Source organism: Gobio gobio, assembly GCF_949357685.1.
Source record: "Gobio gobio genome assembly, chromosome: 2".
Taxonomy (NCBI): Eukaryota; Metazoa; Chordata; class Actinopteri; order Cypriniformes; family Gobionidae; genus Gobio; species Gobio gobio.
In genome coordinates, this window is record NC_137098.1 from 71770772 (window position 1) to 71790784 (window position 20013).

The window sequence follows — 20013 nt, forward strand, 5'->3', positions numbered from 1 at the left end:
ATGTGGTGTGACATAAACAAATGAGTGATGAGGATGTGTTTACATGCAAATATGTTCACGTTTAACAAACAAACAGCAGGAGTATGAAATTAAACAAAATAAGATTTTCCACAAAAAGACAAATTCTTAAAAATGAAAACTCTCTCAAACCCCAAACTCTGTCAATAGTTGAACTCACACCTTCATCTCACACACATCTCTTTCTCTTTGACGGAGCTTCAGACGGAGGGTTTTTAAAGGCTCTCAGTGACCAGTATCACCATCTTCACTAATGAACTCAACCCTCAGTTTAAACAGCAACAGATAAAAAGTGTCCCAGAACAGAGAAACACAAACACTGGGCCTGTCCAAACACACACACTTGCAGTCTTGGCCACTAGAGAGTGTGTGCATGAACATGATGTGTGTCCCATTGGGTCATCAGAAGTTCTACACACTCTTGCGGTCTTCATGTCCACTTCAACACTTGGACCAAATACAAGGAAAAATGTCACGTAAGCAGACAAATGATGAAGTGCAAAGATCACAAGTGTGTGTGGACAGGCCCAGACATGTCCAGATGAAGGGATGTAACACGAGTTATGCAGTCCAGCAATATCATTAAAGCAGCTGTTTAGTTATTAAAGTTAAAATATAAAACATAATTGTTTGATTATGGTCCATATATACTAATACTGACTGACACAGATGCAATATGCAAATATAGAGAAACAAAGGACAAACACAAATAAGGAGGAAGTGAATATGAAAATTAGTTTTAGAGAAATACACAAATGATGTGCTGACTGAGGGATGAGAGCAGATATAATAATCTCGTAGTTTAAAGCTGCAGACAGAAACATCAGACTCAGGACAGAAACACACGACCTCTAAAGTAAGAACAACTCACATGTTCATTCTTCAGACACAATTAGACTTTGAGATGTTAATATTGTCTGAATGATTGCTAAAACTGCCAATTTTTTATTTATTTTTATTACATGATCATGTTTTACTCTAAGATGAGTTTTTCAATGTGTTTGTTCCTCAGAAATGGACCGGACTCTATATGTCGTTCTTCTTCTCATTGGTGAGTGTGTTTGTTGTTTTATTTATGGTTTATAGTTTCATCAGGTTTGACCCTGTTATGAAAAGCATTAAATCAAACCCTCTCTTTCACAGCTCTCTGCTCCGTATCTGAATGTGTTCAGCGTCAGTATCACTTTATAAACGTGAGGAAGACCTGGACTGAAGCTCAGAGACACTGCAGAGAGAATTACACAGATCTGGCCACCGTTGACAACATGAACGAGCTGAAGAAGAGTGTGACTGGAGTTACGTATGTCTGGATTGGGCTGCAGAAGACGGGTGTTGATAAATGGCAGTGGTCTTCAGGTGAACCTGCGCTCGAGCTGAACTGGGCACCTGGACAACCTGATGGCAGAGATGATTGTGGAATGATGAGGAATGAACAGTTTCATGATTTGCCCTGTAGTGATACTCGTCATTTCATCTGCAGCAACAGTGAGTGCAGCTACTTAAAATCACAACAACCGTTCATTTATAGATGCACCATATACCAAATACAACACTATATTATTCAATTATAAATTAAAGGCAGGGTAGGCAATTTTTCTCAAAGTTTGAGTACCATTTTCTCAAGAAAAAAAAATGAGGCGGGGCAATTCTTAATTCTTTCACTCATGTCCTTCACTTCTGCAGTTATTTTTCTCTCTTTGCATTCACTGATTTCCCAAAATCATCTTGAATGCTGAATTGTAAACACAACTGAACAACTGAGAGATCATCACATAAACTGACTTCATAAATTGATGTTGATTTTCCTAAAATGTTTTTGTTAGGGTTACTATGGAGATCAGTGTTCCCTTTGGTTTGGGCTCTTGAACTTCATTTATTTTATTGTTGTTGTAATTTTCTTCCTATTGATGCAACAATTAATCACAGTTATTTGATTTAAAGAAAGTGAAGGAATAAACAGGTTGCATTTAAAACGTGACTAACTTCTAACATTTCATCAACTGCTTCTAATGTTGAGTAATAATATTTTAAAATTATATTGCTAACAATCTCTTTATTTTTATGACAATATCTTGCAATTGATCATGCTTGACTCTCACACACACACACACACACACACACACACACACCCACACGTTTGTTTTTGTGAAATGTGAGGACATTCCATAGGCGTAATGTTTTTTATACCGTACAAACCGTATTTTCTATCCCCTTACACTGCCCCTGCCCCTAAACCTACCTATCACACACACACACACACACACACACACACACACACACACACACACACACACACACACACACACACACACACACACACACACACACACACACTGCCCCTGCCCCTAAACCTACCCATCACAGGAGACTGTGCAGTTTACTTTCTGTGAAAAAAAACTTCTGTGTGATTTATAAGCATTTTGAAAAGTGAGGACATGGGGAACGTCCTCATATTTCACCCTCTTTTTGTAATACCTATGTCATACCCATGTCATTACACACATTTGTGTCATGATATTTCACAAAAACATGCCCACACACACACACACACACACATGGGGGGGGCGGGGGTGGTTGTGAAATGTGAGGACATTCCATAGGCGTAATGGTTTTTATACTGTACAAACTGTATATTCTATCCCCCTACACTGCCCCTGCCCCTAAACCTACCATCACACACACACACACACACACATTTTAACAATTTATTTAAGTCCACTTAAAAGAAATGATTTACAGGGACATAAACATTATAGGTGCAGTCAAATTACATGTACAAAATCATGGCCCAGTGGCACACACAGATCTTCACATCTCTCAGGGGTTATGGGTATCAGTAGCAGCGTCTCCTCCATATGTGGCGCTGCCTATGATAGCAGACAGGGCACAGTACTTCGCCAGCCGTTTGGCCCTCTTTTTGGGCATCCCAAGTTGTTGAAGCCCTCTTACCACCAGCCTATGTGTGTGTCCTAAGCTGCCGAATATGAACACGAGTAGTCTGCCCCGATAACCGATCTCTGAGATGGTGTTTAAGAGCGGCTGGTATTTAATGACCTTGGTCATAAAGGCTTCCTCCATGCTAGAGTCAAAGGTGCATGAATGAACACCTCACTGAGCTCCTCATTAACCACAGTCACATCTGGTGTGTTAGCAGACAGATGTGAGAAAGCATCAGAGTTACCATTGCCATGCTGGAACATGGATGCTTTTACACTAGAGTGTTTATATGTTTTTACTGAAGGTGAGAGATGTTTTGATACGTCTCTGACTATAAGGTCCACTATTCTGTCGTGGCGTGCGATGTACATTCCCTTGTAAGCATGGCAGCCATTCAGAATCTGTGGCAGTGTCTCAGTGATCTGTTCTGTGGTGTGTGTGTGTGTGTGTGTGTGTGTGTGTGTGTGTGTGTGGCAGTGTCTCAGTGATCTGTTCTGTGGTGTGATGTAGACAGTGAGGGACCTGGGTTGTAGGAAACCAGATGGAAAGGTTGAGTCTGGTAGGAAGAACTTGCAATCTAGCTTTTACTGTGAAGGTGACGATGTCCTCACTGAGTGCAGTGTTCTTCAGAAACGAGTGAGAGACAGAGTGATCAGCACAGGAGAGACAGGCCAGTTTCCCCTGAAGGCTCAGTCCAGTCCAGTGCTGTTTTTGGTGATGTTGGTGTAAGTCCAGGAGAGTTCGCCGGGCACCTGTAGATGTTAGCGGGTAGCTGTGGCCACCATATGTGGCTGTTGCCTTGACATAGATCAGGGGATCAGTGATGATATCCTCTGAGACCCTCACAGTCCCAGAGTCAGACCTGCGCCCACTCCAGTGCTACTCCAGTTCGGACACAAAGGTCGTTCAGGTCCGGCCAGTCTGACCAGACACCAAAGCCAGCTGAATGGGTGTCCAGTTTCCCACTTGGTTTCCTTTTGAAACCAAGGAAATGAGGCTCCAAGGGCACCTTACGTCTCCTGAGGTCCAGGAGCAGGGAGGATCGAGCCAGCTCCCTGACGTCTCTGTCATCATTGTCCAGCATGTTCAGAAGGTGGGAAATCCGCATGCTGGTGTAAATCCAGATCACATTTGGTGCTCCCAACCCTCCTTCCCATTGGGGGTGAAAAATAACATCACGGGTGCTATGTGTGTTAAGTCCAAACCACTTTCTCACTAAGCTCACTGTCTTACTGTTCATGTCCATCAGCACTTTCTGCTGGATATGGACATTGGAGAACAGATGTTGTACTTTAGACAGCGCCACCTGTCTGATAGCCTCTAACTTCATGGTCAGAGGCAGTGGACATTTGTCTATCAAGTCCACCCTGACCAGATGATGTTTACCTGCTCTTTCCATTCTCCTGCGATATTAATGTTGTGTCCTAGGTAAGTGTATGTCTCATGAAGAGAGAATACACGTATAGGTTTAGTTGCTACTGTGAACTCTGGACATTTATCAGTTTTTTGAGCGATACCACCTGTTCCCTCCACTCCTCCTCTCATACAGAACGGCACATTTTGTGTCCTTGATCTCCAGGCCTGAATTTAGCTGTATTTCCTCCAATGAGCTGATCATGACATTATGAGATAAAGTTCCAAATGCATCTCTAAAGTCTAAAAAGACTGAGTACAGTTTACATGATTCATGCTTAAAGTCATCTATCCCTGTTTTTAGGCAGAACACATGCTCGTTCATACCTTGCCTATTGATGTATGCCTTTTGCTTGGTGGAGAGGATGTCAGCTTCCACCAACCAAGGGAGAACTCTGGCCAGTATGCATTTCATGAACACCTTATAGATGGTAGGGAGGAGGGATATATCCCTCCATGTCGATGGATCATCAGGGATGTTGTCTTTTTTTGGAATACGATGAATTAGTGCTCCTTTCCATGAATCTGGTACTCTCTTATTTTCCAAACAGACATTAAAGACAGTTGTTAAAATCTGACATGACTGCATAGTTTTAAAAGTATCTTATGTCACACCATCCTTACCACTGGCTTTGTTGTTAGGGAGGTGATTTAAAACAGTCTCTACTTCCTTATTTGTGAAGTGCGTTGTTTCAGGGAAAAAAGTTGGCTTTAACGGCGGCACGTTTAAATGCCAGGGTGGGAGTGGGAGATCCTCATCACGTCTCTGATTTTGGCATTTATTATCATAATAAGTTTGTATAGCTGTAATGTTGGTAGAACAGGGAGGAGGGTCGGGATATTCACTGTTGTTTAAGACATGGATCGCTTTAGATCTTCTATGCTGCCACAAATATGCAAGTTTGTTCCGGCTCACCTTTTTGTTCTGCCGGCTGTGGGTCGCTCCTGTCTGCAGTGACGGCAAGACGTTTTCCCGGAGGTGGCGCAGCTGTTCGCGGATCCAGTCAGCTGTTGCGGCCGATGTTAAATCTTCAGGATATGTTTGTATCGCCGGGAATTTTTTCAAGACTCTCGACACATATTTCAGAAGTTGTAGTCCAAAAGGTTTCCCGCTGTGGCTTACCGCTGTAAAAACTCCGTTCTTAAAGAATATATCCCATGTAGCAGCTTAACTAGCGTTATCCACTTTCCCGGATCACCCGAGGAAACAAAGTTCCTCTCGCGCTGGCGTTTAGTATTCAGACGGTCTCTGTAGATTTTCTCATGGGACTGGAAAGCCATCCATTGATGCTCAGACAGCGGGCACATACTGCTGGAAGACTGTAAACTCTTCACCCGGTAGAAGAAATCCACGGGAGAAATCATGCGGTAGCAGCGGCTGTTGGTAAATTCTCCCGGTGAGTAATGCTTGTTTGTATGCAAACTTGATCGTTGCGATCAAACACATAGTCCACAATAGCTGCCAAAGCATCTTATCTGCACCTATTGCATTAACGATGGCAATTACAACAGGTGTGGTGCTTAGATTTTACCAAACAACATTTTGCCGTTCACCTGTGTTGCGCGCACCTGCACCAGACACACACACACACACACACACACACACACACACACACACACACACACACACACACACACACACACACACACACACACACACACACACACACACACACACACACACACACACACACACACACACACACACACAGCCCCTACCCCTAAACCTACCCATCACAGGAGACTGTGCAGTTCACTTTCTGTGAAAAAAACCTCATTCTGTGATTTATAAGCATTTTGAAAAGTGGTACGTGGGTAACGTCCTCATATTTCACCCTCTTTTTGTCATACCCATGTCATTATACACATTTGTGTCCTGATATTTCACAAAAACATGCCCACACACACACACACACACACACACACACACACACACTTCAACATTCAGCATCAAAACATTCAGTTCTTTTCTAGTCACTAGAGCTCTTGTGTAAGTGAATTATATATATATATATATATATATATATATATAAAAATAAAATAAAAATAAAATATATAATTTATATAGCACAAGTAAACACAACCAACGTTGACCACTGTGCTTTACATAAGATACACAGAAAACATGAAAGAAAAACACAATGCAATATAAATATTATAAAAATTTAGAGAAATGCCTGGTCCAGGAGATATAACTTTACTTTGAGTTGAACTCATGTAGGGAGGTCAAAGATCTCAGGGATATGGGAAGGCTATTCCACAGCCTAGGACCGACAACTGCAAAGGCACGATCGCCTCTCGACTTCAATCGCGAGTGAGGCTGGGACAGATGAGAATAAAGATAAAGATAAATAAGACGGGGCAAGACCATTTAAGGCTTTGAAAACAAACAGCAATATTTTCAAATCTACCCTATAGCGCACCGGCAACCAGTTAAGCGCAATAAGATTGGCGTGATGTGTTCACGTTTGCGGACCCCAGTTAAGAATCTGGCAGCAGCGTTTTGGACCATTTGAAGCCTTCTAATAGAAAACTGGGGTAATCCTGCATATAGGGAATTACAGTAATCCAGGCGGGACAGAACGAAGGCATGTAGAACTCCTTCAAGCTCAATCGATGATAAAAAAGACTTGGCTCTGGATAACAACTTTAGGTGATAAAAACAAGATTATATAATGATGTTAAAAATCGTAGCTTCATCGGAATGGTCCAAAACTTGGTGACTTTATTGGTACTTGGTATATGAACACCCCAAAAAATTGGGGACAGGATTTGAAAAGTCTAAGTAGTCGTAAAAAAAAAATAGTCACACTCCGTCACAATAGAACATTAACTATATTAATAATGTCACATTAATAGAACATTAACTATATTAATAATGTCACATTAATAGAACATTAACTAGATTAATAATGTCAAATTAATAGAACATTAACTATATTAATAATGTCACATTAATAGAACATTAACTATATTAATAATGTCACATTAATAGAACATTAACTATATTAATAATGTCACATTAATAGAACATTAACTATATTAATAATGTCACATTAATAGAACATTAACTATATTAATAATGTCACATTAATAGAACATTAACTATATTAATAATGTCACATTAATAGAACATTAACTAGATTAATAATGTCAAATTAATAGAACATTAACTATATTAATAATGTCACATTAATAGAACATTAACTATATTAATAATGTCACATTAATAGAACATTAACTATATTAATAATGTCACATTAATAGAACATTAACTATATTAATAATGTCACATTAATAGAACATTAACTATATTAATAATGTCACATTAATAGAACATTAACTATATTAATAATGTCACATTAATAGAACATTAACTATATTAATAATGTCAAATGAATAGAACATTAACTATATTAATAATGTCAAATGAATAGAACATTAACTGTATTAATAATGTCAAATTAATAGAACATTAACTATATTAATAATGTCAAATTAATAGAACATTAACTATATTAATAATGTCAAATCATTAGAACATTAACTATATTAATACTGTCACATTAATAGAACATTAACTATATTAATAATGTCATATTAATATAACATTAACTATATTAATAATGTCACATTAATAGAACATTAACTATATTAATAATGTCACATTAATAGAGCATTAACTATATTAATAATGTCAAATTAATAGAACATTAACTATATTAATAATGTCACATTAATAGAGCATTAACTATATTAATAATGTCAAATTAATAGAACATTAACTATATTAATAATGTCACATTAATAGAACATTAACTTTATTAATAATGTCACATTAATAGAACATTAACTATATTAATAATGTCACATTAATAGAACATTAACTATATTAATAATGTCACATTAATAGAACATTAACTATATTAATAATGTCACATTAATAGAACATTAACTATATTAATAATGTCACATTAATAGAACATTAACTATATTAATAATGTCACATTAATAGAACATTAACTATATTAATAATGTCACATTAATAGAACATTAACTATATTAATAATGTCACATTAATAGAACATTAACTATATTAATAATGTCACATTAATAGAACATTAACTATATTAATAATGTCAAATGAATAGAACATTAACTATATTAATAATGTCAAATGAATAGAACATTAACTGTATTAATAATGTCAAATTAATAGAACATTAACTATATTAATAATGTCAAATTAATAGAACATTAACTATATTAATAATGTCAAATCATTAGAACATTAACTATATTAATACTGTCACATTAATAGAACATTAACTATATTAATAATGTCATATTAATATAACATTAACTATATTAATAATGTCACATTAATAGAACATTAACTATATTAATAATGTCACATTAATAGAACATTAACTATATTAATAATGTCACATTAATAGAGCATTAACTATATTAATAATGTCAAATTAATAGAACATTAACTTTATTAATAATGTCACATTAATAGAACATTAACTATATTAATAATGTCACATTAATAGAACATTAACTATATTAATAATGTCACATTAATAGAACATTAACTATATTAATAATGTCACATTAATAGAACATTAACTATATTAATAATGTCACATTAATAGAACATGAACTATATTAATAATGTCACATTAATAGAACATTAACTATATTAATAATGTCAAATGAATAGAACATTAACTGTATTAATAATGTCAAATTAATAGAACATTAACTATATTAATAATGTCAAATCATTAGAACATTAACTATATTAATAATGTCAAATTAATAGAACATTAACTATATTAATAATGTCAAATTAATAGAGCATTAACTATATTAATAATGTCACATTAATAGAACATTAACTATATTAATAATGTCAAATCATTAGAACATTAACTATATTAATAATGTCAAATCATTAGAACATTAACTATATTAATAATGTCAAATTAATAGAACATTAACTATATTAATACTGTCACATTAATAGAACATTAACTATATTAATAATGTCAAATTAATAGAACATTAACTATATTAATAATGTCAAATTAATAGAACATTAACTATATTAATAATGTCAAATCATTAGAACATTAACTATATTAATACTGTCACATTAATAGAACATTAACTATATTAATAATGTCAAATTAATAGAACATTAACTATATTAATAATGTCAAATCATTAGAACATTAACTATATTAATAATGTCACATTAATAGAACATTAACTATATTAATAATGTCAAATTAATAGAACATTAACTATATTAATAATGTCACATTAATAGAACATTAACTATATTAATAATGTCAAATTAATAGAACATTAACTATATTAATAATGTCAAATCATTAGAACATTAACTATATTAATAATGTCACATTAATAGAACATTAACTATATTAATAATGTCACATTAATAGAACATTAACTATATTAATAATGTCAAATTAATAGAACATTAACTATATTAATAATGTCAAATCATTAGAACATTAACTATATTAATAATGTCACATTAATAGAACATTAACTATATTAATAATGTCAAATTAATAGAACATTAACTATATTAATAATGTCAAATTAATAGAACATTAACTATATTAATAATGTCAAATCATTAGAACATTAACTATATTAATAATGTCACATTAATAGAACATTAACTATATTAATAATGTCAAATTAATAGAACATTAACTATATTAATAATGTCACATTAATAGAACATTAACTATATTAATAATGTCAAATTAATAGAACATTAACTATATTAATAATGTCAAATCATTAGAACATTAACTATATTAATAATGTCACATTAATAGAACATTAACTATATTAATAATGTCACATTAATAGAACATTAACTATATTAATAATGTCAAATGAATAGAACATTAACTGTATTAATAATGTCAAATTAATAGAACATTAACTATATTAATAATGTCAAATCATTAGAACATTAACTATATTAATAATGTCAAATTAATAGAACATTAACTATATTAATAATGTCAAATTAATAGAGCATTAACTATATTAATAATGTCACATTAATAGAACATTAACTATATTAATAATGTCAAATCATTAGAACATTAACTATATTAATAATGTCAAATCATTAGAACATTAACTATATTAATAATGTCAAATTAATAGAACATTAACTATATTAATAATGTCAAATTAATAGAACATTAACTATATTAATAATGTCAAATCATTAGAACATTAACTATATTAATACTGTCACATTAATAGAACATTAACTATATTAATAATGTCAAATTAATAGAACATTAACTATATTAATAATGTCAAATTAATAGAACATTAACTATATTAATAATGTCAAATCATTAGAACATTAACTATATTAATAATGTCACATTAATAGAACATTAACTGTATTAATAATGTCACATTAATAGAACATTAACTATATTAATAATGTCACATTAATAGAACATTAACTGTATTAATAATGTCACATTAATAGAACATTAACTATATTAATAATGTCACATTAATAGAACATTAACTATATTAATAATGTCAAATTAATAGAACATTAACTATATTAATAATGTCAAATTAATAGAACATTAACTATATTAATAATGTCAAATCATTAGAACATTAACTATATTAATAATGTCACATTAATAGAACATTAACTATATTAATAATGTCAAATTAATAGAACATTAACTATATTAATAATGTCACATTAATAGAACATTAACTATATTAATAATGTCAAATTAATAGAACATTAACTATATTAATAATGTCAAATCATTAGAACATTAACTATATTAATAATGTCACATTAATAGAACATTAACTATATTAATAATGTCACATTAATAGAACATTAACTATATTAATAATGTCAAATTAATAGAACATTAACTATATTAATAATGTCAAATTAATAGAACATTAACTATATTAATAATGTCACATTAATAGAACATTAACTCTATTAATAATGTCACATTAATAGAACATTAACTATATTAATAATGTCACATTAATAGAACATTAACTATATTAATAATGTCACATTAATAGAACATTAACTATATTAATAATGTCACATCATTAGAACATTAACTATATTAATAATGTCACATTAATAGAACATTAACTATATTAATAATGTCACATTAATAGAACATTAACTATATTAATAATGTCACATTAATAGAACATTAACTATATTAATAATGTCAAATGAATAGAACATTAACTATATTAATAATGTCAAATGAATAGAACATTAACTATATTAATAATGTCAAATGAATAGAACATTAACTGTATTAATAATGTCAAATTAATAGAACATTAACTATATTAATACTGTCAAATCATTAGAACATTAACTATATTAATACTGTCACATTAATAGAACATTAACTATATTAATAATGTCAAATTAATAGAACATTAACTATATTAATAATGTCAAATTAATAGAACATTAACTATATTAATAATGTCACATTAATAGAACATTAACTATATTAATAATGTCACATTAATAGAACATTAACTATATTAATAATGTCACATTAATAGAACATTAACTATATTAATAATGTCACATTAATAGAACATTAACTATATTAATAATGTCACATTAATAGAACATTAACTATATTAATAATGTCACATTAATAGAACATTAACTATATTAATAATGTCAAATTAATAGAACATTAACTATATTAATAATGTCAAATTAATAGAACATTAACTATATTAATAATGTCACATTAATAGAACATTAACTATATTAATAATGTCACATTAATAGAACATTAACTATATTAATACTGTCACATTAATAGAACATTAACTATATTAATAATGTCAAATTAATAGAACATTAACTATATTAATAATGTCAAATTAATAGAACATTAACTATATTAATAATGTCACATTAATAGAACATTAACTATATTAATAATGTCACATTAATAGAACATTAACTATATTAATAATGTCAAATTAATAGAACATTAACTATATTAATAATGTCAAATCATTAGAACATTAACTATATTAATAATGTCAAATTAATAGAACATTAACTATATTAATAATGTCACATTAATAGAACATTAACTATATTAATAATGTCACATTAATAGAACATTAACTCTATTAATAATGTCACATTAATAGAACATTAACTATATTAATAATGCCACATTAATAGAACATTAACTATATTAATAATGTCAAATTAATAGAACATTAACTATATTAATAATGTCAAATTAATAGAACATTAACTATATTAATAATGTCACATTAATAGAACATTAACTATATTAATAATGTCACATTAATAGAACATTAACTATATTAATAATGTCACATTAATAGAACATTAACTATATTAATAATGTCACATTAATAGAACATTAACTATATTAATAATGTCACATTAATAGAACATTAACTATATTAATAATGTCACATTAATAGAACATTAACTATATTAATAATGTCAAATTAATAGAACATTAACTATATTAATAATGTCAAATTAATAGAACATTAACTATATTAATAATGTCACATTAATAGAACATTAACTATATTAATAATGTCACATTAATAGAACATTAACTATATTAATACTGTCACATTAATAGAACATTAACTATATTAATAATGTCAAATTAATAGAACATTAACTATATTAATAATGTCAAATTAATAGAACATTAACTATATTAATAATGTCACATTAATAGAACATTAACTATATTAATAATGTCACATTAATAGAACATTAACTATATTAATAATGTCAAATTAATAGAACATTAACTATATTAATAATGTCAAATCATTAGAACATTAACTATATTAATAATGTCAAATTAATAGAACATTAACTATATTAATAATGTCACATTAATAGAACATTAACTATATTAATAATGTCACATTAATAGAACATTAACTCTATTAATAATGTCACATTAATAGAACATTAACTATATTAATAATGCCACATTAATAGAACATTAACTATATTAATAATGTCACATTAATAGAACATTAACTATATTAATAATGTCACATTAATAGAACATTAACTATATTAATAATGTCACATTAATAGAACATTAACTATATTAATAATGTCACATTAATAGAACATTAACTATATTAATAATGTCACATTAATAGAACATTAACTATATTAATAATGTCAAATTAATAGAACATTAACTTTATTAATAATGTCACATTAATAGAACATTAACTATATTAATAATGTCACATTAATAGAACATTAACTATATTAATAATGTCACATTAATAGAACATTAACTATATTAATAATGTCACATTAATAGAACATTAACTATATTAATAATGTCACATTAATAGAACATTAACTATATTAATAATGTCAAATGAATAGAACATTAACTATATTAATAATGTCAAATGAATAGAACATTAACTATATTAATAATGTCAAATGAATAGAACATTAACTGTATTAATAATGTCAAATTAATAGAACATTAACTATATTAATAATGTCAAATCATTAGAACATTAACTATATTAATACTGTCACATTAATAGAACATTAACTATATTAATAATGTCAAATTAATAGAACATTAACTATATTAATAATGTCAAATTAATAGAACATTAACTATATTAATAATGTCAAATCATTAGAACATTAACTATATTAATAATGTCAAATTAATAGAACATTAACTATATTAATAATGTCACATTAATAGAACATTAACTCTATTAATAATGTCACATTAATAGAACATTAACTATATTAATAATGTCACATTAATAGAACATTAACTATATTAATAATGTCACATTAATAGAACATTAACTATATTAATAATGTCACATTAATAGAACATTAACTATATTAATAATGTCACATTAATAGAACATTAACTATATTAATAATGTCACATCATTAGAACATTAACTATATTATTAATGTGACATTAATAGAACATTAACTATAGTAATAATGTCACATTAATAGAACATCAATAATCACTTCATTATCTCATTCTCTTCTAAAGTCTCTGAATGACACGTGTTTCTGATGCTCCACCGCTGCTCTTATTCACATCCAAACCATAAATCAGTGTAAGAATAATGAACAAACTGACTCTGAATCTGTTTCCATGTGTTTTTCTTAAAGTGAGCACAGGACTCGTCTTTGTCAATCAGATGAAGAACTGGAGAGACGCTCAGAGTTACTGCAGACAGAATCACATTGATCTGGTCAGTGTGAGGAACCAGAATGAGAGTCAACAGATTCAGAAGATTATTAGTAATAATCAAGCATCTGGATCACAAGTCTGGATCGGCCTGTTCAGAGTCAGAGACTCATGGCAGTGGTCAGATCAGAGCAACTCCTCATTCAGATACTGGAAGTTTGGTGAACCTAATAATGCTAGAGGAGATGAAAACTGTGCAGTGATTGAACCGAACTCTCCAGGACAATGGATAGACTTCTCTTGCAGTGAACAATATCCTTTTGTGTGTCATGAAGGTGAGCAGATCCTCTCAAAACACACACAGTCCATCATCAGCTCCAGATATCTTAAAGTTCACGCTACATGTCTGACATGACAGATTCCTCCACAGTGTTTGTTCTGCATGTTGTTTTTGATCAGTCTCTCTCTAGTTTTAGCTTGTGGTTTGTTTTGTGTCCAGATAAACTGATTCTGATCAGAGAGAACCGGACGTGGTCTGAAGCTCTGAGATACTGCAGACAGAATCATGTGGATCTGGTCTCGGTTCATTCAGTCGAGATGCAGCGTCGTGTGATGAATGTGGTTAAAGGGACGTCTACTGCGGAGGTGTGGTTGGGTTTACGTCACTCCTGCACTGTGGGACTCTGGTTCTGGGTGAGCGGAGAGACCGTGTGCTATCAGAACTGGGATAAAGATGATTCAGATCAATGTGAGTCTGCAGTGAGATCTGGAGCAGTTCAGTCTGGAGGAAAGCAGCGCTGGATCAGCCGTCCTGAAAACCACACACTCAACTTCATCTGCAGCAATTATGAGTGAAGGATATGTTTGTGTTGTTCTTTCATGACTGGCATATCTTTTTTAACACTTTTTCTACAGTTTTTTACTGTTTTCATCAGATAATGTGCTTGTATCAGTACAAAGAAATTAATTTATGTAATGTAAGAGTATACAATAGTAATATTCACTATATATATGTTTTAAAGATCCCATGAGTTTTCATCTGTGGCTTTTAGTCGTTCTCTTCTGGAAAAAACACTCATTATTTTCAACACAGACTGTTCAATCAAACGCTCTACAACACCTGCAACTCTTTATGAAAGGGTTGACTCATTATCACAGGGATATTTTGTTTGCTTTGTTCTCTTTTACTCATTTACTAGAAGGTAATACCAAAAAAAAAAAAAAAAACTGTTCTCCCTTTTATAATCTCCGACAAAATAGCCCCGATAATGAAAGTCCATGAATAGACTCACTGGACTCGACACATCAGTCCCTTAGTCCATAGTAATAAAAAATAATAGTAACAAAAAATAATATTCATCTATCTGACTCCCCCGAAAGTCCAGATGGAAAAATCAAGTGTCCCCAAAAAGAAGAAAAAATTAATCCACAGTCCGAAAAAATGTGTATTCCAGAGTAGAACCAATAAAACAGCTCAAAAGTCTAATACACCATGACTCTGATTTATTTTCAGAGATCATTTGGACCGATGCTCTGGAGTTAAGGTAGTAAACACATGCCACCTCTCTCCACACACACACACACACACACACACACACACACACACACATCCCCCTTCAAAATGGCCGCCTTCTCTTCTCATGGGCTGGCCCATCATAATAAAAGTCCTAAGCAACCAACAAATGTCCCCCTAATTCCCCCTCAAACAAAATCATACATGCACACATGCGGATAAAACAATAAACATTTAGGAATGGCACATACACACATTCATTGACTTTTGTTGTTAAACTCTTTATCCTTAGTGAGCATCCTGCAGGCTTTACTGTGGCAGTGTCACAGCACTCACAGTCAACTACTCCTGGTTCAAGGATGTGGTTTAAAGCATGGCTTAAATATTTAAAAGCAAATCAAAGCAAAGCACAAGCCACGGCTGTGTTTCTCTAAAGCATCGTGAGCTAAGTTGATGTTGGTGGCAATGGTCTACGATGCTTTTGGAAACGCAGCCGTTGATTTCATGGGATCTTGGTATTCTGGTGGTGTGGTTTCTTTCTTCTCACTGCTGTACTAGTCATATCTTTACAAATTACATGTGTAGAAAATGATTGTGAGCATCTATATGTGTCTCAGGGAAATGAAATATGGTTTATTAAAGATAAACTAAAAGTTGAGTATAAAGTATCTTGCAACCTGTAATTCAAAGGAGGGCAACACCAGCTCAAATAAACGTATTTACCAACAGCATTCTTGTGTTGTGACGTTTATGAAACACAAATATATATATATATAACAGAAAATGACGTAACATTTCAACTCAATAGTTTTCTACACAGTAAAGTTCTCTGTGTTAAGTGAACACTAACACTCTGTAGATTGGCCCATATATACACTGAGTAAAGTTACTGCAGTTTAAAGTTTGACTTTATTTCTGTTATTGAGAATTAACAGAGGTTTAGATGTTAATGTTTTATTGAATGTTTCATTTGAAGTCATTATTATGAGGATCAGTGTTTGCTTTAGTTGGGCTCTTGAGCTAAATTTAGTTTGTTTTGTTTGATTTTATGGCAGTCAAATCACTGCATTTCTGTATTTTAGGACTGATGTAAATCATTATAAAGTTAAAACATTAAATTATATAAAATAAATAAAAAAGTTCACATCACTTGCAACAATGCAGAGATCAGTGTGAGATGTTACATCTTTTGTGTAAAACTTGAGACACACTTCGACATCAACACTCACCGTCAAACCTCAACAATGGTGACAATCAAAAAATATTCAAATATAAATAGAAAAAGATTTCAGCTGCATAATTTATTTGGGTCGCAATGCATGCTGGGAGCCATGAATGAGTTGTGTGTGCTGGCATGAAGAATATCTGTTGAGTTTCATATCTGGAAAATAAGAGGTTTTTTTTCTGTAAAACATTTAAGGACATTTTCTGTAATTGTTTTTTATTTTTATTTAAATTATGGTATTTTACCCGTTTAATTTTTAGTGTTTTGTTTGGCAGCATATCTGCAGTTAATGTTTTTTAATTCTTTTATAGATTTTTTTTTAACATTTTGAGCTGCCTTATTTTTAATGGTATCATTGAATAGCAGATATAGTCACTGTAATATATGATAGAAACATATGCAGAAGTATTTCAGCATAAATATTATTAGACTTTTTTAAAGTTATTGAGTTCATCATTATAGGCTATTACACATAATATTTATCCAACATCAGCAGACTTATAACCTACACTTCAGATGTGCCCAAACATCCACACAGGATAAACACTAGCTGCTGAAGGACAGTTGCCTGTCAGCACGTCTTGACACAGACATCAGAGCAGCACCTAAAGAATCTGGATTCAAAAGCACAGAGCAACTAAAACACTGCAATATCCAAAATCACTCCTTGAATATAGAGAACTGATTTATCAAATGTAGGAAATGGTTATAACTTGATTATCATTCATTCTTATTTTAATATTGAACATAAAATCATTCTTGAAGGATATGTGTCTGATGAAGAGACAAGTGATGTTTGGCTTGACCCTTGACCCTTCAATAGAGTTTATACTTCACTCATGTTCACTCTTGGCAGGTTTGGTCTGATTGAAACAAACTATGGTGTTCGATTAAGGGTGTGTTCACACTTCAGTTCTATTGGTTCATTTGGTCTGGACCAAGAGAAAATACTACATTTAGTCCTGGTTCACTTAGTCACTTAGATGGCTTTTGTGATTCAAAACATAAATTAATTGGGGGGTATAACTTATGTTTTATGTTATTAAAACATAACTTATTTTTAAGTTATGTTTTCACAAAACATAACTTATATATAATATATCTTGAACTCTCGGTTGATTAACCCAAACCTTGCTTACTCGAGGTATGCTGGTTCCAAAAACGAGCCCGGGAGTAAGTTCAGACAACTGAGTTCAGAGTATGTTCCCGGTTAACACACAAGACATTCTCAACAGAGCGACAAAGCGATGATTCACCTTAGAAACAGACGCTAAGAAAAAGTGTGCCGTTCTATTTCCTCTTCTTCTTTTGTTTAATGGTGATTTACATAACCTGTGCACATTGCCACCTATTTGGTGGTTGTGCAATCATCTTTTCGTTTAATAAGTAATCTTTAGAAAATTATATTGTTTGTTTGATGCTAATTAATTGAATGCAGATCCATGTGTGAGATGACAATCAAATAAATAATATATTTTAATTGAATTAACATTTAAACTTATTTTTTAATTTATTTTTTATTATTTTGTATTATCTTTAGAATTAATATATAATATTGTATATTATGAAACTGAAACAAATTTGGCTATATCAATAACTATATTAATTATTTAAAACACATTCTTCTGAATACCTCTTAAGCAAACTAACCCTGGATCATGAGCTGCTCCGGAGCAGGTTATGTTCAGAGAGTGAGTTGCCATGGTTACTTACATACCCTGAAACCGTTTTTGGAACCGAAAGTTGAGGTTATCCGCTTACTTACTCTTAAACATACCCCGGTATGTCACATAACCTGCTTTCTGGAATACCCCCCTAGCCTTGAGAGCTTGTTGATAGAAATTGGATAATGCCACAGGCAGCTTGTTAATAGAATCACACATTAACAAAAAGCGTAATCCTCCAACCTTTTTAAAAACATTGTATGCTATAAAAAAACATATTGAGTCTGATTTAAGACAATTCCTGAGCCATTTTACTTTGAAAATCAACAAAGTCTAAAAGCTCGAAACCACCTTCATTCCTTGGACCTTGCAGAATTTCTCTTAAATTATGATGTTTATTCCTCCAAACAAATTTAGTAAATAAAGCATTCATTTTCTTACAGATTGAATCTTGAACACAGAGGGATAAAGCCGGATAAACAAACCTAGATACCCCTTCTACTTTGGTTAGAAGGACTCTACCTATAATAGTTAAGTCTCTTTGAAGCCAGTTATTAAATGTTTTGAGCTTTTTTAGGTTTAGGGGACAAATGTAATTCTTGTCTCTCCACTATATACACTTATTCCTAAATACTTCATCTTATTTTTTACTGGGATGTTACATATATTTTCCTCATTTGATTATTTTGACAAATAAAGGGTTTTCAATAAAATCCCAAAAGCAGAGATAAAATTCAACTGAAAGACCATCTGTGCCTGGCTATTTATTTTTTCATTGAATGAATAGCTGTAACCATCTCTTGCTTCCTTAATTTTTCATCACAAAGGTCTCGAAACTGAATAGAAATAGAAGGGACCGATTGCTTAACTGACTTTAAAAAGTCTGAACATTTATCCATTTCAAATACAGATTAATATAACTGAGAG

At 31.2% G+C, this 20013-nt stretch overlaps 1 protein-coding gene across 1 annotated transcript; it reads left to right on the forward strand.

Moving 5' to 3' along the window:
* The first annotated feature begins 830 nt into the window (after positions 1-830).
* LOC307120849 (C-type mannose receptor 2-like) lies at positions 831-16090 on the forward strand. Its single transcript, XM_079808043.1, has 5 exons — positions 831-874; positions 1031-1069; positions 1162-1503; positions 14666-15019; positions 15184-16090. Exons 2-5 carry the CDS (start codon positions 1033-1035, stop codon positions 15537-15539), a joined length of 1089 nt encoding a protein of 362 aa, XP_079664169.1. The 5' UTR covers positions 831-874; positions 1031-1032; the 3' UTR covers positions 15540-16090.
* Positions 16091-20013: the final 3923 nt, after the last annotated feature.

Coding starts and splice junctions, on each gene's coding strand:
- LOC307120849 (XM_079808043.1), top strand. CDS start 1,033: ATGGACCGGACTCTATATGTCGTTCTTCTTCTCATTG. Junction 1,504..14,665: donor TCATTTCATCTGCAGCAACA/GTGAGTGCAGCT, acceptor TTTTTCTTAAAG/TGAGCACAGGACTCGTCTTT. Junction 15,020..15,183: donor TCCTTTTGTGTGTCATGAAG/GTGAGCAGATCC, acceptor TTTTGTGTCCAG/ATAAACTGATTCTGATCAGA.